This window comes from Gorilla gorilla, chromosome 11 (genome assembly GCF_029281585.2).
Source record: "Gorilla gorilla gorilla isolate KB3781 chromosome 11, NHGRI_mGorGor1-v2.1_pri, whole genome shotgun sequence".
NCBI classification, from domain to species: Eukaryota; Metazoa; Chordata; class Mammalia; order Primates; family Hominidae; genus Gorilla; species Gorilla gorilla.
In genome coordinates, this window is record NC_073235.2 from 55,150,878 (window position 1) to 55,173,967 (window position 23,090).

At 35.4% G+C, this 23,090-nt stretch overlaps 1 protein-coding gene across 9 annotated transcripts in view; it reads right to left on the bottom strand.

The window, feature by feature from the left end:
* Window positions 1-1,114: 1,114 nt before the first annotated feature.
* The window catches only part of PRPF40A (pre-mRNA processing factor 40 homolog A), a 62,201-nt gene continuing 40,225 nt past the window's right edge, over window positions 1,115-23,090 (bottom strand). For 5 of the 9 annotated variants that reach the window (XM_031008531.3, XM_004032653.5, XM_055380879.2 and 2 more), the window contains 17 exons: window positions 22,163-22,537; window positions 19,356-19,464; window positions 18,738-18,802; window positions 18,217-18,381; window positions 17,034-17,142; window positions 15,992-16,142; window positions 14,905-15,038; window positions 9,922-10,036; window positions 9,660-9,751; window positions 9,439-9,555; window positions 8,818-8,955; window positions 8,383-8,478; window positions 5,052-5,138; window positions 4,875-4,971; window positions 4,730-4,791; window positions 3,671-3,802; window positions 1,115-2,186 (listed from right to left, as the gene is read on the bottom strand). In XM_031008531.3, the coding sequence (XP_030864391.3) occupies window positions 2,094-2,186; window positions 3,671-3,802; window positions 4,730-4,791; window positions 4,875-4,971; window positions 5,052-5,138; window positions 8,383-8,478; window positions 8,818-8,955; window positions 9,439-9,555; window positions 9,660-9,751; window positions 9,922-10,036; window positions 14,905-15,038; window positions 15,992-16,142; window positions 17,034-17,142; window positions 18,217-18,381; window positions 18,738-18,802; window positions 19,356-19,464; window positions 22,163-22,537 (2,137 nt within the window). In that variant the 3' untranslated portion in view covers window positions 1,115-2,093. Of the gene's footprint in view, window positions 2,187-3,670; window positions 3,803-4,729; window positions 4,792-4,874; window positions 4,972-5,051; window positions 5,139-8,382; window positions 8,479-8,817; window positions 8,956-9,438; window positions 9,556-9,659; window positions 9,764-9,921; window positions 10,037-14,904; window positions 15,039-15,991; window positions 16,143-17,033; window positions 17,143-18,216; window positions 18,382-18,737; window positions 18,803-19,355; window positions 19,465-22,162; window positions 22,538-23,090 lie in introns of all 9 variants that reach the window. The other 4 variants (XM_031008530.3, XM_019022435.4, XM_055380875.2 and 1 more) reach the window with 1 other exon arrangement.

Genomic DNA, 23,090 nt, shown 5'->3' on the forward strand with positions numbered 1-23,090 from the left:
TGCATTTTGAATTGCAATTGGTTTACTACTATGGTTGTTTTTAAGTCAAATAATTTTCATGGGTGAACTACAGGGAAACTTTATATTGTGTTGTAGGGATTTGCGGTTATAGTAAGATTATCTCTGTAAGAAATACAGGAATCTATTTTGAGGACATGCTAAAACACATCAATAGCTTTTTATTTAAATAGAAAAATCAAAACTTTAAAGTTATACTTTAGAAATCATTCATGGAAGTAATTAATGTTTTCTACAGATTCTAAGATTCTTTTGTGAAACATCACTAGCATATATTTGCCAGTATCAAATGCATACTTTAAAGATTTGCCACTGACTTCCATGTCAAGTGATTGACATGATTAGCAATATTAACTCACTACAATGGGACCTCTGAAAATTGAGTCTAGACAACTCCCTGTTGCCAAAGTTATTATGTGTTTTGGCTCTAATATACAATAGGAGACTAATCTCAAGCAATTTGATTACTTCACATTTTCTCCAAGATGAGTCTTTCTACAAGCCTGGTCATATTTCACAGCAGAAAAATGACTTGGGAGACAAAATGAGAAACAATCCCCTCACCCACCCCTTCAGCCTTTAAAGAGTAGACATTATATTTAATTCAAACAGGGCAAAATGGGAAAGAGACATTCTGGTCAGGCCCACTTTCAAAACTCACTAGGATGGGTAAGAAAAAAACTTTTTGTTCTTCAAAATCCCAACTTGAAATAGGATCTCTTCAAGTGTACACATTAAAAGAATAACACAGATAATACCGAAGAATAGGTGCTAAAATTTACTTATTTACTTAAAAAATCTCCTGCACTGAAGGAAAATAGTATAAATTACATTACCAACCTTCAAAAGTTAGCATGTAAAGAGTATTCTGTCTTCAAACCACAGCCTCTCTAAAATAGTCTGTAAAAAATTCATAGGTGAAAAACAAATCTAGGGACCTCAAATGCACTGATTTATAATATTCTTAAATATTAAAAAAGGAAAGTAAACTAGCGGTGTGGGTAAGATGAAGCAAAATTTCAGGGATTTAGTACCTTTAAAATGATCATACAATTTCTTTAGAGCTGAGCAGTTTAAGTAGAAATAAATACTAGTACACACTAGAAGAGAAGGTTTAATAATTGATAAAAATGTACAAAAATATTCAAATCAGAAATGCTTTAGAATGTGTACCACGAAGTCAATACTTCTCAGTGAGTAGGGAAGGCAAAATACTTCCTCAATAGCGGGGAAAAAAAAGCAAGAGAAAGACTGAATTTAGAAAAAAAAGACAACTGTTAAAGAAAATGTTTAAGTCAACTTTTTTTTTTTTTTTAGACAAGGATATTGCAACTATCACTTAAAGTCTGGTGGCACATTCTTTAGTAGGTCCTTAAGGCAATATATTTAAATTAATTTACAATTTGATTTGATGTTAAAGTTTTTTTAAACATCACCTCAAAATAGATGCTCAAAATAATGCCCTCACAATAGCCTTTGTAAAATGTATTCAGATGTTTGATAAAAAATAATGGTGGCTTTATATTACAGTAGTGCTCATTAGCACCACTATAATTAAGGGTCTACCAAGTTTCCAGCAAAACCACCTGTTTCTTAGGAGTTTCACCATAAAAGATCACATTGGCTTTAACCAGTTGGGTAGCGCACAAAAAAGCAGTTTTTATCAGTTGCTGGTGCTTTTTTTGTACTACTATATTATCAAAAAATTTTTCATTAGATCTTCAAAATCCAGCTTCTATAAAGTAAATCAAATCACCTCATGACTTAGATTTTAGAACAAAGTAGAGACATCTGCAGTTATCAGTAAATTGCCACCTTTAATCCATCCTACAGTGCCCTGTGAAAGGGTCACAGAAAGACAGTTATGACTGTATGAAAATATGATTCTTGATACAGAATCAAAAGTTATTTTCAATTTCCTTTGCTTTTATAAAGTCCACGATAACAATACTTAAATGCACTTTTTTTTTCCTGTGATATAATTAAAACCCAGTGTTATTTCAGTTGAACTTAAAATAGAGTCCCTGGTCTGAATCAGACTTTAAATCATACTGTAAACATATATTTGGTATAATTTATTGATCATCATCCAGTTGCTCCAAAAGGGTTCTTCTGCGCTTTTCCAATTCCCCTTCACTCAGTTCGCTGCCAGAAGTATCCCAATTACCCTGAAAAGACATTGATTACAATTATAGTTGACATCAGTACTCAGAGGTTTACGGGCTGAGCCTTTGAAAAAAGAATCCAATATCTATATAAACTCTCTTCCAAAGAAACACATTTCACAGGGTTTAAAGACTGTGTGAATATGAAGCAGTATTTCCACTTAATAGAAGCCAGGTATTCATTTCCTAGATAATATATTCCTTGCTAATTTTTTTGTTGAGACGGAGTCTTGTTCTTGTCACCCAGGCTGGAGTGCAGTGGCACGATCTCGGCTCACTGCAACCTCTGCCTCCTGGGTTCAAGCAATTCTCCTGCCTCAGCCTCCTGAGTAGCTGAGATTACAGGCGCCTGCCACCAAGCCCTGCTCATTTTTGTATTTTTAGTAGAGATGGGGTTTCGCCATGTTGGCCAGGCTGGTCTCAACTCCTGACCTCGTGATCTGCCCACCTCGGCCTCCCAAAGGGCTAGGTTCACAGGTGTGAGCCACTGCACCTGGCCTATTCCTTGCTAATTTTGTAGCTTCCCCCGGTTCCAAAAGTATTATCACAGAAACAGAAGTAGTATGCTTTAAGCATATGGATTCCTGTGCCAAATAAATACACAAGACTTATGAGCAGGACAAGATTTAGGCTGAACAAACAAAAATAATACTGCACCGTAAGACACAACCTTTGAAAAGTGGATAGTTCCCATATCGTCCTCTTTCATTCACTCCAGGGATTTCATTTAACCCACCATAAGCTGCTAGAAAGTACAAAGGAAGCATTCGCTCTTCACTTACGATGTGACTCAGACTCACCTGTTTCAGCTCTAAAAAAAAACCCACTCTATACCAACGAATCAGAATATCCAGAGATCCCTAATAGGGTTTTACCTACATAGTTTATGCTCTCCAGTGATGATTCATAGGCATTTACCCTTGCTAAACTCACAGCATTTGCATTATTAGGCTCTGTCATTCATATATACATATACTTGAAAAGGACTAATCATGTAATCTGTTATTGAAATACTAACTTTGGCTTATATTCTCCTCTCCTATTTATTTGCCGTTCCTCCACCCCAAATCAGTATTTCTAAGTTACTGGAATTGCTACCTTTTGAAACAAAGAATTTAATAACAGTGACAACTGTAGACATCTGTAGAATCCCAGATTTAGTCTCTCACTTAAAAAAAAAATTTGAAAATTAGGTAAAAAATGTCTAGTGGCACTTCTTAGTGACCATATCCTTTCTTAGTGAGTTAATAAGGCTATAGTTATGAAATGCTGTATTTAAAAAATATCAAATTTAGGAGAATAAAATCTAGGATCATTCATGACCAAAAACTATGATATTGTATGAAATGTACTTAACTGAATTTTCACTGTTTTCTTCAATGGTAGCACACCTGGAAAAAAGCCTATTCTTTCAACACCATGATTTAACCACAGAATCCATTTTTGCATTTTGAAAATACAGGCATGAAACAATTCTAAATACTTACAGAATCCTTTCCAGTCTTTTTCTTAGGCGATTTGTGTTTTGATTCTGATCTTTGTCTAGTTCTGTCTTTTTCACTTTCCCGATCTTTTTCTTTTTTATCCTTCTCTCGCTCAGCATCGGATTCTGGAGAGTCCTGTATGAATAGAAAATAACAGGTTAGCATTTTGATGAAGATACCATTCTAATATAGGTAATATTTAAGAACATCTATGTATAACAGGTTATGTGCTCTTAGAGAGATGAAATAAAATGTGAATTGTTAACCTCAAGGATTTAGTAAAATTTACCCAAGATTCATGGGGACAGCTTTCCCTTGGGAAGGATAATATTCTGAAGGATAAAATACCACTCATGAGACTTACTACCACATAATAGATGTGTCGTATCTATTATGTAAATACAGACAGATACTACATTTCTCACCAACTCAATATAATATTGGTTTATATATGTACACAGTATACTGCTGTTAGCTTTAACACATAAGGCAGACAGCTGTATTAATAAAATTATTTTCTTGAAATTGCTGAGTAGGAATTATTTAAAATTTAACGTTAGTGCTTAAATGGTTATTCATTAGATATGCACAAATTCAAATTAAAAAAATGTAATTCAACAGGTTTGTGGTGATACCCAGGCCTTCAGATTTTCAAAAAGCTCCTTAGGTGGATCCTAATGTACACCTAAGAATAAGAACTGCAAGAGTAGAGTGGTTGTTTTAACATTTAAACTTGTGGTTCTCAACAACAGCTGCAATCTACACATACACACAAATATACATACATACACAGAGACACATGCACACACACGAGTCTCTTTCTAGAAGATTAATTTTAAAGACCAGGATGGGGATCCTAACACTGGTGTGTGTATTTTTTCAAAGCTCACCAAATGATTTTAATGGAAGATTAAGGTGAAGAGCAACAACAAAACTCTAAGTTTATGTGCCCACCTGAACTGTCCTGGGCTGCAGAGAACTAGATAGAAAAAGGTTCTATGATCTCTGAGGAAGTTAAGGGCAAAAGCCTAGGTGAAACGTAAAAATTAGAAGCTTGCTTACAGATTTATGTCTCCTCTTCTTACTTTTCTTCTTATGCTTTTTTGACTTTTTATAACTTCTCTCTGAGTAGCACAAAAGGATAAAAAGTGTCAGACTTTGAGTATATCAGTGTCAATGATTTAATCAAATAAATAGAAATACTCACCAGACTCTGCACTAGAAGAATGTTCTGAAGCAGAACGAGACTCTGATCGTTGTCTTTTTTTCTTTGAATGGCTATCATCATCATCTGAATCTGACCCCTAAAAAACACAAATAGTTTCATTCATAATAATGCTAACACTTTAATACACTCATGACACCATATAATAAATTCCCTTACCGATCGAGAGCGGGAACGTTTCCTATGATGTTTTTTAGATTTCTTAGAATGTTTCTTGTTCTTTGAATGATGATGCTGACATTCATGCTACGGGGACAAAAAAAAAAAAAATTCAAGAATTTACACTTACCGTAGACAGACTGTAAAGAATCTTTAAAAAGCTACGGAAGTAAGTTCTTAGAGTAAAACTCTACAATATATAGAAATGTAATCCCTTGAAACTGCGAAGAATTGTCAATTTTTTTTTCTTTTCCTTCTTGCCCATCCTATACCCACTCATTTAGACATCTAAACAAAACAATGTTAAAAACTGTTAGTAGAAAAAGTAGGGCTTTTTTTTTGAGACGAAGTCTCGCTCTGTCACCCTGGCTGGAGTGCAGTGGTGCGATTTTGGCTCAATGCAACCTCCGCTTCCCAGGTTCAAGCAATTCTCCTGCCTCAGCCTCCCGAGTAGCTGGGATTACAGGTGCGCACCACCACGCCCAGCTAATTTTTGCATTTTTGGTAGAGGCAGGGTTTCACCGTGTTGGCCAGCCTGGTCTCAAACTCCTGACCTCAGATGATCCACCCGCTTCGGCCTCTCAAAGTGCTGGGATTACAGCCATGAGCCACTGCACCCAGCTGAAAAAGTTTTTGTTTGTTTTTTTGAGATGGAGTCTCGCTCTGTCACCCAGGCTGGAGTGCAGTGGCGTGATCTAAGCTCACTGCAAGCTCCGCCTCCCGGGTTCACGCCATTCTCCTGCCTCAGCCTCCCGAGTAGCTGGGACTACAGGCGCCTGCCACCATGCCCGGATAATTTTTTGTATTTTTAGTAGAGATGGGGTTTCACCATGTTAGCCAGGATGGTCTCGATCTCCTGACCTTGTGATCCGCCCACCTCGGCCTCCCAAAATGCTGGGATTACAGGCGTGAGCCACTGTGCCCAGCCTGAAAAAGTATTTTCTAAGAAAGAGAATGGTGTGGTTTAGAAGAAAAGTGTAATATGCAGTGACATCTGCTTTTAATGACAGTGAAATACAATGACACTCAGACATGGTTTTTGTGATCAATCTGGCTTTGGTCAGCAAGTTAGGACAAGCACTAAGATAAAGAACAACCTGAGAGCCATCCTTGAATTGAGATATATAAGGCTAATGTCAGAATAAATGCAAAATCTGCTACCCCTCTTTCATTTCCCCCAAGGAGCCATTTCCTTCCTCCTCAAACAAGACATTGTTAGACATCCATATGCTGTTTTTGTGGATTTCTACTTATTAAAACAATTACTAGGTTAGCAGTGATGGGGGGTGCTACAGTACAAGCTCCTTGCCCCTAAACATTTCTATGGCTTTGAGAATAAATTCTACCTCAGTTACAGAAGTGGAAATGGAAAATCTGGATCTCAGAATGGACTATTCTCCTTTTGATCTCACTGAATGCTAACCTACCTTTCTTTAATACCTCAAGCCTCAGATTATTAAGGCCCCAAAATCTGAATGTGTTCAGCCCTTCCCTATGGTACCATTTTTACTCCATTTACCACCTAACTACTTTACCCCCAGTATAGATCATGAAAGAATCTGTAGACTCTTGAACTGGGGGAAAATAGGTTAGTCACTATCTAGAGCAGAGCTTCTCAAAATTAAATGTATATTTTAATGCTTGGGAATCTGGTTAAAATGAAGTCAGATGCAGGATTTCTGCCCCATGGGGCCTAAGGTTCTGCATTCCTAAGAAGCTCCTAGGTAATGCAGATGCTTCTGGTCTGCACTACATTTGGCACAGAAAAGATCTAGAGGCCCAGCATGGTTGCTCACACCTATAATCACAGTACTTCAGGAGGCCAAGGCAGGAGACTTGCTTGAGGTCAGCTTGCCCAACACAGCAAGATCCCATCTTTATAAAAACAAAAACCAAAAAAGCCCCACAAAAAGCCAAGTGTGATGGCACGTGCCTGCAGTTCCAGCTACTTAGGAGGATCGTTTGAACCCAACAGTTCAAGGTTGCAGTGACCCATAACTGCACCGCTGCACTCTGGCCTAGGAGTGGATGGCTGACAGAGATCCCGCTTTAAGAAAAAAAAAAAAAAAAAAAAAGGCCAACAGGACCACATCTAGAGGCAGCTGTGAAACAATACAGGGCCTATGTGAGTACATGTTACAGAAAAAACTGTGGTTAACATTATATTAATCAAGAACAATAAATCAAGAAATAGGAAATAGTCAATTTAGTGACCTATGCCCATTTACAATCCAACACTGTAATATTAAGCACATACTAGTTTTTAGCTTATAAAGTATTAGCTACTCTAAAACTGACAGCATGGCATACTTGTTAAAAGCACTGACCAAGGTCAACATGCCCGGCTTCCAACCCTGTAAGTCACTTTACTTCTCTCTGCCTTAGTTTGTTCACCTATTAACTTCACAGGCTTATTGAAAGGATTCAGTTCATAAATATAATATACATAAAGCAATTAGAACACTGGCCCACATAGGCATCGAATACTATTATTCAATAATTATTGGTCAATTCAGCATACTTACAAGGGCCTAACTGAAACTGTCACCAAAATATTTTTTTTTTTTTTTTTTTTTGGGGAAGGAGTCCCGCTCTGTTGCCCAGGCTGGAGTGCAGTGGCATGATCTTGGCTCACTGCAACCTCCGCCTCCTGGGTTCAAGCAATTCTCTTGCCTCAGCCTCCTGAGTGGCTGGGATTACAGGTGCCCGCCACCACTCCCTGATAATTTTTTTGTATTTTTAGTAGAGACAGGATTTCGCCATGTTGGCCAGGCTGGTTTCAAACTCCTGACCTCAGGTGATCAGCACACACCTTGGCCTCCCAAAGTGCTTGTTTTACAGGCGTGAGCCACCGTGCCCAGTGAACCTTACCTATGAAAGTGACCTGAGATGTTATTGTTTCATTGCTTATTTTAACAAAAACTTACCATTTATTCCATTACTTTCCAGAAACTTTCTTTTCTACACAGCTAATGTGGTATAATACCTCAAATGTGCCTAGAAGCTGTCTTCTATCTGCTTTACAAGAAAAATTTTAAGTTTTCTTTATTAGTCAATCAATCCATGTGGCTGCCAAACTGCTCAATTTCTAAAACTTTCCAAAAATACAAAACAGTCTTCACATACAAATCTTTATATTCCCATGGAAACTTAATAGTTTCTTTTACTTAAAAGCAGTTTTTATAGGAAAAAAACCATTCTCTAACCATCCAGGTAAGTATAAGTACATTTGTATAAAAGCAGTGAATATTAAACAACATACTTTCATCATTCTAAGTTCTTCAATTTGTTTATATTTTATATATTTTGTATATGAGAATTCTAAAATTACCTCAAGCACATGCATAAAATCTTTAAATATTCGTTTTCTTTCAGATTCTAGAGTTATGTCCTCAAATGCTGGCTCTTTTACAAATCTCTCACGGATCTGAAAAATTCAAATACAAAATTAAATATATGAATACCAAGAAAAGTACAACAATACATCTAAAATAAATCATAACAGCAAGTGAAAACTGTGATGAATCAGTCCCCTTAAAGTCCATTATTTCCTCCCTTCAAAAGTCCAAACCATTCTTCACAAATATTCCTAAACACAGAGTCAACAGCTGATTTAATGCTTTTATTATATTCTAAATATATTTAATATATTCTACAAATAAATTTAGCTTATTTTTGTGGCTATAAAATGAAAAATAAAAATATTTTAAATTTCTCAACTGTAAAGGAAAGAATTCCATTAGAAAAAAATAACAAGTATACATACATCTTCCCAGACAGCATCCAATTCTATCGGAGGAGCAGCTTGTTTTAACATACTCTTAAATGCAGATTCTTTTCGTTTCATCTTCCGAGCCTCTTCTTTTTCTCTTTCACGTTCACGGGCTTCTGCCTTTTCTAGTAACTATTAAGAAAATCATATTTAATCAGTTATAACAGTATCATAACTATTAGCTGAAATAATTTATTATTAATTTAGGAATCACGCATTGTTTAAAACGAGCTTGTCCAACCTGTGGCCCATGACCGCTTTGAATGTGGCCCAACACAAATTTGTAAACTTTCTTAAAACATTATAAGGATTTTTTGCAATTTTTTTTTTTAAGCTCATCAGCTATCGTTAGTGTACTTTATGTGTGGCCCAAGGCCTGATTTATAATGGCCATTTTATGTATAATACCAGTTAATTTGAGCAAAGGAAGTTTAATATCAATCCATCATCTAAATAAAGTTTTTTGTTTTACCTTACCTGAAAGACTGGCTACTACTCTGTAAAATTCTATTCATATTCCCTTATTCCAACACTCTGCAACTTAGCTGCTTTTATCTGAATAAATTAAAAACTATACTACTAAACTAGTTACTTACAACAGAAAAAATAACTTACACTATTGAAAGCCAATTTGATATTTCCAGCATCTAATGTAGTTGATCTTTTAGTTGAACTGATTATCGCCACAAAATCTTCAAAAGTAGTATTTACTTCAACTACAAATCCTTTATCCTAAAAAAAAGAAATCTTAACATTAATGATGCATAAATCAAAGGAATATAGTACTTTTAAGATATACTATTGGTTAAAAGGTAAGAATAAATATAGTTATTTACCTTTAGAATGTCTTTTATTATCTTCTTCTCGTCATGATAACGTGCTTTAAGATCCTCAACATAAAACTTGAAAAGATCAAGTGCAGTTGATCCTAATGAAAAAACTAAAGAAGTCAAAAGCTAGCTCTAACCAAAGAGCTGCAATTACTTTGTTGTTTAAAAAACAAAAATAAAGCACCCTTCCCCCCAACACAATCACCTTTGCATTTGGCCCATTCCAACTACTACCATAACGGTAAATTAGGAAAGAAAATAATCTTACCAGGCTGACCAAGCATATTAGTGAATCTAATATCAGAACTAATAGTTGGATACAATTCCATCCAAGATGACATAGAATGTAGTTGTCCATGTTCATGTAATTCATCTAAAAATATCTAGGGAGAAAAATTATATTTGGAAAGTCATCTCGAGTACATGAGAAATAAGAGTCTAACATGAAAACACACAAAAACTTTGACATAGTTAAAACTCTTCTACCAATGTTATCCCAAACCTGTTTGGGCACAAAGAATATTTGCTATTTGGGCAAAGTAACAACTGCCTTTAGGCAAAAAAATATTTTGTCCTTTAGAGAAAATAACTTTTGAAACAGCACATTATCTTCCTAAGGTTCTATTTCCTACCCTTTAAGATAGAACCTAATTTTTAGCTTTAAAAAAAAAAAAAAGGTAAAAGTTAAATTACTGGATATCTACCTCAAATGATGAGGCTAAAGAATGTATATGCATGTTTCCTTAAATATATACTTTCTGTCTTTAAAAATAGTGCCTAATGTGTTCTAGGTATTTTTATTTACTTTTAAAAAACAAGGGGCCTTAAGAGGAGGATGTATAATTTTCCCAAAGTAGTTTGGAGACCTAGGATTCAAACCCATATCTAGTTTCAATTTCCACACTTCCTGCTTCCAACCCAATCCTTACGGAGTTTAATCCTATACACCAGGGGATCCCAACCCCCGGCCACGGAACCGGAACCAAGCCACACAGCAAGAAGTGAGTGGTGGAACAAGCATTACCGCCCCAGCTCCACCTCCTGTCAGATCAGTGGCGGCATCAGATTCTCATAGGACTGCAAACCATATTGTGAACTGAGCATGCCAGGAATCTAGGTTGTGTGGTCCTTATGAGAATCTAATGCCTGATGATACCAACTCCCCACCCCACCCCACCAAGAAAAACTGTCTTCCACTAAACCGGTCCTTGGTGCCAAAAAGGTTGGGGACCGCTGCTATACACAAATGTGCCTAAAAGAAACTGTAACCCTATATTCTGTTCCCACAATTCCTATACCTGCACTGTTCAATAAGGTAGCCACTGACCAAACGTAGCTTCTCGGTACATGAAATGTAGCTAGTCTGAGTTGTGATGTGCTGTTAAGTACAAAACACACAATGATCTTGAAGATTTAATACCACAAATATTAGCAATTTTTAAAAATATTGATTACGTGTTAAAATAATATCTGGTTATACTGGGTTAAATTACTAAAATAAATAGGAAATTAAAATCGCATTTGTGGCATTCACATTTTTATTGGATAGAGCTGTCCCAAAGTAACATCAGGCACTTACAACTCCACTCACTCCTTTTCAAACAAGACTAAATATGTCCATACTCCCTTACAACTCTGAAATTCTTTTCTCAAACCCTGCCTGTATCTACCCTTTTGTCAACTACCCTTACCCTTCAACATAAATGGAATTTTGTCTTAACCACTCTTGTTGTGCTCACCAGCTTCCTCACTTGCTCCCTGAGTATCTAAAATAGTTTGGAAACCATCTTCAGTGATGCTCCAGTACCTTAGAACTTACCTCACTCTATCATACCTGTTTTGCTAGTGTTTCTTACACTTCCAGACTGGTGAGATCTGTCTGATAAAGTCAAAGAACTGTGAGACTGAAATTATTTCAGTAGTGGATCCCTAACCTGAAAGAATCACCTGAGGAATATTTTTTTAAAGCAATATGAATTAATATCCAGATATTTGGAATATTAGATGACCGATGTGAATTCAGGTTTGAAAACCACTCTGACAAAACTGTATGGTTCTTATTCTATTTTACTTGCCCCATTTTAGGGGTGAAAAAGCCTTGCCTTTTATATTATGGAAAGCAAGTTGCTTCAAAGATGGCTGAGCTTGATGTGTCTTCTTCCCGTGGCACTAATGACATCTTGGATGATGTAATTTTTTTTTCCTTCTTTCTCTTGGTTGAGGGCGGGGTATGTTTGAGCCCTGTACCTTGCAAGATGTTTATCAGCATCTCTCGCCTCTACACACTAGATGCCAGTAGCATGTTCCCCACAAATAGTGACAATCACAAAATCTTTCTTGGTTGAGCACCACTGTCTTAGATCCAAATCGGTATTAATTTTTCTCCATCTCCATCCTTCTTTTTGTTCTCTTATATACTGTTCTCAATGTAACTGTATTCATATATATGCTTGAATTCCCAACTTTCCAAGATTTTGTTTAATGAGAATCACCCTTATTTTTCAATTCTTCCTTCATTCTCTCCCTCTTAACTGGTTTTCTCTTACCCAAGAAAAGCCTTTCTCTTAACCGCAAGCTTATTTGAATTTTACCTTATTGAATATCTTTCAACTATTTGGCAGACCTTTAACTTTCCCTACCATGCCAATGGTCACTGAACACCTTAAATGCCACTCTTAACAGTATTCTTTCAGTCTTCATTCCATAAAAATTTCTTAACATGTTACTTTAGGTGGATTCCTTTACCTCAGGGATTTCTCAAAGACTCATTTGAAGGACTGTTTAAAAAAATCATATTGTTAGGTCCCATTTCCAGAATCTGATTCTGTAAGTCTGACGTGGAGTTTGAGAATGTGCATTTTCATAATTTCCCAGGTGATACTGATTCTGTGCATCTGGGGATCATGCTCTATCTTAAAATTCCAAGCTCTTGGCTTCTGAGACACTATACATTCCTCTGGTTCTCCTTGAAAGCCTCAGATCAATCCTTTCCAGACAAAATTGACTTCAAATACCAGTTTTAAGACATAAGAAAAACAAGGTCATAGTTTCCTTGTCACAGACGTGATGAATTTTCTGATTAGCAAATGAACACTAAATAAAAAGATAGTCATCATCATAATCGTAACTACTGAGAAGCTCTCCATTAATGATCTTTTATTGTCTAATGCCAATCTTCTCTTTTAATTCATTTCACTAAAGTCCTAAATAAATCTTTTGAAATAGCAGAACAGGAAAACTACCAGGCTGAATATCTGAAAGAATATTAATACAACATACTTAACACCAATTATATTAGTAGTAATCAGAAACTATGCCAGACACACAGCAATCTGATTCAAAGCCACATTTAAGCTTATTTAAGGAACCGTAACAGCCTTTACATCAAAATTTTGCCTCACAGTCTCCATCTTCAATATTGTTTACATTATAGTCTCGTGTTTTCTATGACCCAGACCTTATTTTCACTGCATTATTATTTTTTTCATATATGTCTCCTTATTTTAAACCACTGCAAAACCTTCATCAGAGACATTAAAGCTTAAGTTGTGGAAGAGTGTATAATAGCCCTCCTAAGAATCTGTCCTCCCCTTCTTTCTGGGCACATAGCTGCTTAGCTAAAAGCTAAGTTTTCTAGCCTCCTTTGTGTAGCTAGTTGTGGCCCTGTGACTAAATTCTCAGCAACTGAACCCAAATGAAGGAGGTGAGCAGAACTTCTACATCATTAGCTTTAAAAAGAACTGTTCTTTCTACTTTTTCCAAGTTAAAATGTGAAATGGGGGCAGCATACCCCTAACTCTGCAGAGAAGGTTAACATGCTAGGGCACTGGTTCTCAAACTATGGTCCAACAGTATCAATATCACCTGGAAATTTAGAAATGAAATTTTCAGACTCCACCCCAGACTTACTAATTCAAATTCTTTAGGTAAGGCTAAACAATTTGTGTTTTTAACCGTTGTAGAACATGATCAAGTCTAGAAAGTCACTAAGATAAAGGAACCTATCAAGAGTAGTAAATGTTAAGTTTTCATTGAATAAGGACTGAAATCTTTCTACTGGCTGTGACGTTTAAGACAGTTAGTAACCTTTGGCATAGTGCGAATAATTTTTTTTTTGGAAACAGGATCTCGCTCTTTCACACAGTCTAGAGTGCAGTGGCACCATTGCAGCTCACTGCAGCCTTGACCTCCTGGGCTCAGGTTCTCCCACCTCAGCCTCCTGAGTAGCTGGGACTACAGGCATGCACCACCACACCCGGCTAATTATTATTATTATTTTTTTGTATTTTTAGTAGGGACCGGGTTTCATCATGTTATCCAGGCTGGTCCTGAACTTCTGGACTCAAGCAATTGCCAGCCTCAGCCTCTCAAAGTGCTGGGATTATGGGCATGAGCCACCGTGCCTGGCCAGAAGAAATTTTTTAAAAGTCCTCCACTTCATTCTGATACACTGAATTTTGAGAACCACTGCCTTAAGGGATGGCAATATGCCCTGCCCTAGACCAAAAAGACTGTTACTTCAAGAAAAAAACTTATTTAAGCCATTGTAACCTAGCATTTATCCTAATACAATGGTAATGGAAGAGACCCTGTAATCAAAACTGCATGGATTCAAATCCTGGCTTCACTATTCAGCAGCTGTTGAACTTGGGCAAGTCACTTCACCTCTCCATTTCCTTAGTTATATAAACTTATATAACAAAAACAGTAAGTACCCTTATAAGGTAAGACTGTCATAAAAATTGAGATTACAAATGTAAACTGTATTGACAGTAAGCAATCAAAGAATATTAGCTATTATAATTATTGAAATAGGTGAGATATGAAATGCAAAAAATTCATTGCTCCATGATATTTTCTATCACTGAAAATAAAAATGATACTTGAAGATGAAAATGAACTACTAGCTAAAAAACATGCAATCCCAGGTCCTTTTTTTAGTGTTTAAGAAATTATGGCCCATCCCCAAACTATACCTTAGCAGTCCCTTTGTCCTCCAGAGACTAAATATCATCTGCTACTGACTCACCACACATATCTTGTTTCCAGTCATCTCTCCTGTTGTTTTTCCCAACCGAAACCTCATTTACCAATGTTCATCTGAAGAACTTAAAGAGTTAAATATGTATGAGTCCTCACAAAGCCTAAGTCTATGATCTGGGAACAGTTGTCTCAAAACTCTTTGTATCACTGTCAAAGTTCAGTAAATATAATATAAAACTAAGTTAGAAAAGAGAGCTTTTTCTTTTACCTGGAAAGATTCCCTATTTTTTCGCTGTCGTCTCCTTTCTCTCAGCAAACTCTTCTGTTTTTCTTCTTCTTCCTCCTTTTCTAAAGCCCGAATGTGTTCTTCAAAGCAAATTAATGCATCTTCTTTGTCCATATCTAAAGTATTTGCCAGTTAAAATTTAGAGTGTCAAATGTCAACAAGTAAAGTAGTTTATTTGCATTAGCTCCCCCAAAATTTCAAAATCACCTGTCAAAAATACTTGTAGTTAGGCTAGGGTGTGGTGGCTCATGCCTGTAATCTCAACACTTTGGAAGGCTGAGGTGGGAGGATTGCTTGAGCCCAGGAGTTCAAGACTAGCCTGGGCAACACAGCAAGACCAAGTCTCTAAACAAACAAACAAACAAACAAACAAACTTGTATTTAAACTCAAATATGATTTGTGATCATCTGCATAGGAAAGTTTTAAGGAAAATTTCACAAAGAACTCAATAAAAGACATTCTGAAACATGTCATAGGATAAAACAAAGGACGTGCATATGGCAAAACTAATGAAAAGTGTTATGATAAAATCTGTTTGCAATAATTCCAGGAGCTTTGCAAAGTATAGAAGTGTACACCCTATAAAAAAATCTACTGAAGCATGACTTTTAGAGGGGTAGCTGATAAAGCTATCATTTAAAAAGCAATTGGTTAACTCAGAAGGAGTACTTAGGGAAGCCTAATGTAAGATAATTCTAATACATTTTTTTCTTTTTACAAAATCTATAATGTTATTACCTCAAGAAAACAACATGAGTAAAATGCGGTAATTCATTTAGTTCTTACCAAGTTACATACAAATGGCTAAGCAGAATTTCAAATTTGACCTATAATTTAAATATTTCAAGGATTACCTGATAAAGCTACTTTAAATTTGAAAAAACATTTTGTCATGAATCACAAACTCAGTCAGAAAGAAATATCCTATTTGGAAATAAATAAAACTTTTTCAGAAATAAACAACTGCATAAAATTCAATTAGTTATCTCATATAAAAAGTGAAAATAATTCTTTGCTGCTGGAGGACGCTGTTTAAAACTATTTCTCTTACTTAGCCATTATTCTTACTTTGTAACTCCTCATCTTCTGCAAAAGTTGGATTATCCATCAGATACTGCTGGGCTTCAGACCAAGTGGTAGAGTATGTTACATTAGCCATGTTGTCAAGTATGTTTTTTAAGGCTTCCCAATTTCTCTTTCGCAACTGCTTTGCTTGTTCCTATAGCAAAAGTATGAATATGTATGTTTCAAAGTTCCAAGAAATTAAGATATTTAAATTGCAATTAGTGACGGCTTCTTTATAGTCTAACGGATGACCAAATTTCAAAGGTTAAGTCAAATTTCAAGTAAATTTCATTTACTTTAAATGGCCACACTGCTGACTTTGCTAATGCTCTTGCCTAAGCGCTTGGCTTTGGTACTTAGCTTCAAATTTTCCACCTCCTTCTAAAAGCCAGAATCTGGAAACCATGTTTTTGGCTTTTCCCCCATACTACATAAACCTTTCTACCACTATGTATTACAGACAGTCTGAAACTAAGGTTACTATGGACAAGTCACATTGCAGGTAAATGCTAAAATCTTCAATGACCTTCAGCTATGTTTAAATTTGATAATACTTGCATCTGTACGTGTTCCTTGGAAACCAGATAACATAAAATATAATAGTGCACAATGAAAAAGAGACATGAGTAAAATAGGTATTTTAAAATGTTGTAAGTTTAGTAGAAAGAACTGCACATTGCTGTCATTCTTGTAACAATCGTGCTTGTTATAAGCAAAAAAACCCAGCATTTTTAAACCTAATGAGCAAAAAAGGTATCTTTCCAAAGTGAGCATAAGATAGCCAACTAATGACAATACAGATAGTTGAGTGAGTACCCACTGAGTCTACATCAGTACTTAATATGCTACATGAACGATAAAGAAGATTATTACAGAAGCTATACATTCCATCATTAAATTTTACTTCCAATAAATAAATCTGCTATATCACATAAACTGGATAAACTAAGCCAGAAAAATGTACATATTATAAAACCAATCCTCATCCGAATGAGGAAACATCTTGTGTTATCTATAAATACCAATAACTAAGAATAAAGAATACCTTTTCTTTTTTTGAAAGAAAGAACAAAACATCTTCATAGATTTCAAGACGATCACGTTCTGATATTGCATTCCAAACTTCCATCTCTCCAAACATTTGCTCTGCTTTTCTGTTAAAATAAAATTATACAATAAAAACTAAATTTAAAACTACAAAATGAATACTTCCTATTCAAAGTTCATAAATATATTAAAGACAAACTCCTGGATAATTATGAAAAAACAAAACAAAACAAAACAAACAAACAAAAAACACATGCCTCCCTCTCTCCTTAGAGATAGAGGGGATAATTCACATTAGGCACTGCTTATAGTCTAGACTACCTCTATATCTAAGGGCAGCTACACGGACTACCAAACTGCCTACAGAACTAAATTACAGACTTCTCTGGAATACTGAGGAGATCAAAGAAATACATACAGAAAATAGGCTTCATAACATATCAAAAATATTTTAATATTACCCACAATTTTACATAATAAAGCAATCTAAAATGAAGAATGCTATATAAAACAATTATTCAAAATGCTATGCCTACTTAATGAAAATAGCCTCTTTTTACTCCACAAATATCAATAATTTCAATGTTTTTAAGTAAAAGGCAATCAAATTTTACTTTTTTTTCTTTTTTTCCTTTTTTTTTTTTTTTTTTTTTTGAGACAGGGTCTCGCTGTCACCCTGGAGTGCAGTGGTGCAATTATGGCTCACTGCAGCCTTGACATTCCCAGGCTCAAGTGATCTTTCCACCTCAGCCTCCCAAGGAGGTGGGACTACAGCACGTGCCACCATGCTCAGCTAATTTTTGTATTTTTTTTTTTTTTCCCCTAGAGACAGGGTTTTGCCATGTTGCCAAGGCTGGTCCTGAACTCCTGGGCTCAAGCCATCTGCTTGCCTTGGCCTCCCAAATGGTAGGGATTATAGGTGTGAGCCACCACGTCTGGCCTCCAACTTGATTATTGAATACAGTCTTTCTCCCCTTCTTCCAGTCTCTCAAAAACTTATTAAGTCAACAAGTTAGATTCTACATTTAACTACAGATTTATTTTGTACCTCATCAAGTTTCCACGTTCATAATCATCTGGTTTTATTTAATGAGCTCTGGATCAGCTACTGCACATGGCAGAAAAGTATGACACAAACAACAATGTAGTAAACATAGGCCATGTAACACTAAACATCTTACTTGTATCTGGTTGTAGAAGTCATTTTCTCATGATTTTCAAGAAAACGCTGAAAGGATTCCTTAGCCTCTTTGTACTTTGATCTTGCTTCTTCTTTTTCTTCTTTTTCTGTCTGGACTTTATAGGCATTAAAGGCTTGCTTTTTTTCACTTAACTTTGCCAAAGCACTAATATAAAAATACCATGTAAGAGTAAACACAGGCAAAAGAATCAAATATTAGTGGTTTGAAAAAAAAAATAAAACTGTTTACACATATAAATTTAAAAATTTTCAAAAATTTATTACAGACAAATGATTGTAGAAAGTAATTTCTACTTTTAAAATAATTATTTTATATGTAGCAGAGTACTCAAATTGTTTGATAAGCCTTTGACTTTTTGGTTATTAGACATAAAACAACTCTATACTTGGTATCCTAAACAGAAGTCAACAGTTAAATGTTTTATCTTTCTACACAACTTTAAATGTGCTAGGCCTGCTATATGCTCAAAGTGAAAAGTAAATAAAAAGTTGAAGTACTACCTGTATCGTGGATCATTAATAATCATTTTCATAGCCTGCTCCCATGAAGCATTCGATGGTACCCGCTGAAAATAATTTAAATGAAAAATTAAAATTTCACACAAGAATAGTTTAAGTCACATAATAGGAAACTGAGTATAATACTAACTGCAAACATCAAGCATCTCCCTTTGCAGGAGTTTGAAACAAGTTATAAAAAATAGTTTTTTACTGAAGGCAAATCTGTGTAATACACCTATGAACTAAAATGAAAACTTTAACTGAAATTTAAATAGAACATAAATGCTTTTTTCTTAGACTATGGATAAAAGATAACTATTATGAATTAAAAAAAACCCCTTACATTAAATATTGGGTAGAAATGTGCTTGTGTAGTACCTTGTACACAATAGTTTTTTGTGTTGAAAGTTTCACAAAAGTGTACTTCAAAAAAAAAAAAGACATATTTAGTTGCTTTTCAGTTACAACAGTTCATGAGATTGGTATTATCAATACCATCAAGGTTTAATTGAAGAGTAACATCATTTGTTGGGTAATTATTACACATCACATAAAAATCTATAATACATGCTTGATGTCAAAAAGCTAAGAAACAATAAAAATCTGCAATATTAATACCTTTTCTTTCAATAATTCTTTAAAAGCTTGCTTTGCCTCTTCCTTTGTATTCCAAGTGTATGTTTTCTTTGCTGGTTGGCTCTCCTCCTCTTCTTTTTTGGGAGTAAAACTAGAGAGAAATTCAAATGTGGTATTTATCAATTAAATAAATTTTTGCTTCATTTAGAAAAATACTGTCTAAATTGTTTAAATGTTTGATGTTGAAATAAAATTTGACATTTAGAATAAAAGCTATATGAACTCTAAAAACACACTTATCTGAAGACAAAGAAATAAAGATAATCGTTTCCTAAAACTTCAGTTATTAAATCAGTTTTTAAGACCCTGGACAAATAACAAAATAAACATTTAACTGACTTAAAACACTAGCTCCTCTGGCCCACAGGTTAATAGTTTTAAATGGCTTATTAAACTCATTCAGTGGTTTCACATTAGTGCTATAATAACTCTAAGGATTTGGGCAAGTGTGAAGATAAATAAGATGTAAGGATCAATCTAAATCAGGATTGACAAACTACAACCCACTAGACAAATTCAGCCTATTAATTTTTGTAATTATAGTTTTACTTGAAAATGCCCACGTTCATTTGTTTACACATTATCGCTGACTGTGCTACCACAGCTGAATTGAGTCACCATATAAAGACTGTATGACACAAATAATCCAAAAATATTTCCAATCTAATATTTCATGAAAGTTTGCTGAATACTGATGTCAAACAAAAATTAATACTACCCAGAATTACTAACTTGCTTAATAATCGGGGGTTTTCCTGATGAGAAAAAATGGTAGAAGCCTTACATTTCCTTCTACATAATAAGGGAATGCATGGGTGGGGGCCGGGGAATGAAAAAAAAAACAAGTAGAATGCTTAGGCGAAGAGACACCGTAGTAGATACTGACAAAAAATGTTCTCTGTTATAGTAATTAAAATCAAAAGCGTATTATGACTCAGACACTATACCAAGGAAATGCTGGAATGAAAAAAAGCAGGAAACAACTGTTTAATGTTAAACTTATGGAAAACATTATTGAAGAAAACTTTCAGTATGACAAGATGCAAAATAAAGTTATTCCAAAAAGCCTAAATATCTACTGATAGAGGAGCACTTCCATTTATGCACAATCAAATGATAATAACCCATCATTTGACATGATGGGTACACATTTCTATCAATGTGGAAGATGTCTCTGATATATTAGATATATATTCGTGTATCTTAAATGTAGAGAAAAGGGGGAGAAAGTATAAAACAAAATGTTAATTTCATTTTCATGCCTTCAAATAAACCATACAGATTTCTTTTAAAACTTCTGAAACATCAGAAAAAGTTAAAAATCTATTTTGACTTTGGGAAACTAACATACGAAAAACAAAAGAACACTTAAAATAGGGGATGGATGGATGAAGGCAACATGCTTAAATATTAAGATGGATAATCATGTTTCAATAATGAGATTATGGTGAACTATTTTTTTTTTTTTAAAACATGAGGCCACCCTTAAAGTCAAGAAATTTAGCTTGACCTCACTTTCTAAAGCTCTATAAAGCATAGCCATATAAAATGTACTAGACTACAGGGCATGCAAGTACACACAAACCGTGAACTCTGACAGATAACAGCTTTGCTTTATTAAAAAGTTGTATTACTATAGTCTCACTAAGAGTGCAAAGAGAGTTTTCTTGTATCTGGTGTTATCTTTTAAATGTTTCTCTACTTGACTTTCACTTAGAAAAATAATCACAGTATTATTTTAACTTGTATTTCTTTATTATTATGGCTGAATGGCTTTTCATATACTTCCTAGACAACTTTCTTTCTCTGTAAATTGCCTTTTTTCCTTGGCCAGGTGGAGTGGCTCGCACCTATAATCCCAGCATTTTGGCACGCTGAGGCAGGCCAATGAGCTAGGCATGGTGTGTGTGCCTGTAGTCCCAGCTACTCAGGAGGAGGCTGAGATGGGAGAATCGCTTGAGCCCAGGAGGTCGAGGATGCAGTGAGCCCTGATCACGTCACTGCACTCCAGCCTGGGTGACAGAGGGAGACCCCGTGCCAAAAAAAAAAGAGAGAGACAGGGTGGCCTTGCTGTCTCACCCAGGATGGAGTGCAGCAGTGCAATCATAGCTCACTGCAGCCTTGAAATCCTAGGCTCAAGTGATCCTCCTGCCTCAGCCTCCTCAGTAGCTGAGGTTACAAGTGCTGGCTAATTTTTTGTAGAGACAGAGTCTTGCTATGTTGCCCACATTGATATTAAACTCTTGGCCTCAAGTGATCCTCCTGCCTCATCCTCCCAAAGTGCTGGGATTACAGGTGTGAGCCACCATGCCCAGCCATAAACTGCTTTTTTTCCCATAATTCATTTTTCTACAAAGCTGTATTTTTTTTAACTGATTTATAGGAGGTTGAAACCCAAAACACCAATAACCAAAGAAGAAACAATACACCTGTCTTAACTGAAAATATTGATAGTTTGTTAATCATGAATTTTTGCACTGATCTGATGTAAAATATTGCATCAAAATATGATGTATCTTGCTTATTAAGGTTTTTGGCAATCTTTTAGATTTGTGCCCCAACTCCCTAGCCTTGGCTCTACTTGTTAAAATTTCACTGAACTATTTTTCAAGTTTGCTGGCATAACCCTCCAAAATTCGGCCTGAAAACTGATCAACTGTCTTAACAGCTTGATATTACGATTCTCAAAAAAATTTATTTAAACTATTAATGGCCACTAACTAAACTGGCAATTACTTTTATTAATGCAATCTGGTACTGATTTTCAGAAGACAAGTTAGTAAACTTACTCAGCTACAGTTTCTTGCTTAGATGTTTCTTCTCCAGTATTACTGGATACTTCCACACTTTGATCCTGAATAGCAGGGGTACTAGTAAGTTGTGCTTGTTCCTCAGTTGAAATAGTTACTGTATTCTCATTATCTACAACAGTAGCAACAATGGAAGTAACTTCAGGCTCAGGAACAACTGGAACAGTTCCACTGACAGTATTAGAAGTAGAAGTGGAAGCATTAGCATTGGCTGCAGCTGCTGCTGCTGCTGCCGCTGCTGCTGCTGCAACAACAGCAGCTGCTGCTTCTGCAGCAGCCATGGTGCTCATTGTGGTCGGAATTTCTGTTGTAGGGACTGGGGCTGTTGATGTTGTGGTGCACTCTTCTTGCTTACTATACATTAAAAAAAGAGAACACTGGTCATTTCATTATTGTAATCAGAAAGCTAAATAAAGCTAGCTTTAAAATGGTCATAAAATCAAATAATAAGAAAAATAATTGAAGGAAAAAACGGCAAGAAATGCCAAACCCATTAAAAAAGATTTTAAAACCACAGAATGTAACTGTACTACTTTAATTCCGTTAACATTCATGGTAATGTATTACAGGCACTCAAAAGTTCAGTAAGCGTTCACATTTATAAAATACCCAATCTATCAGACTGTATTACACCATGAAAAATGACCTGTATTAAAAAGTTCTCTAAGAACTTTAAATTTTCTCCAGTTTGCCCATTTAGAGGAAACCCTATATAAAGGAAGAGATACACAGATATATTTCGTCCATTCCCTGATCAACTCAAACTGAATTTGGGACTCTTCTGTAACACAGTCTTCTTAATTTGTTAAGGGATACAGTCCAAATTCTAATAATTACTGTATAGCAAAACATCAAATTGAGTAAATATCCCCCTCCCTAATTTTTCCTCAACAAAATGCTACAAGGA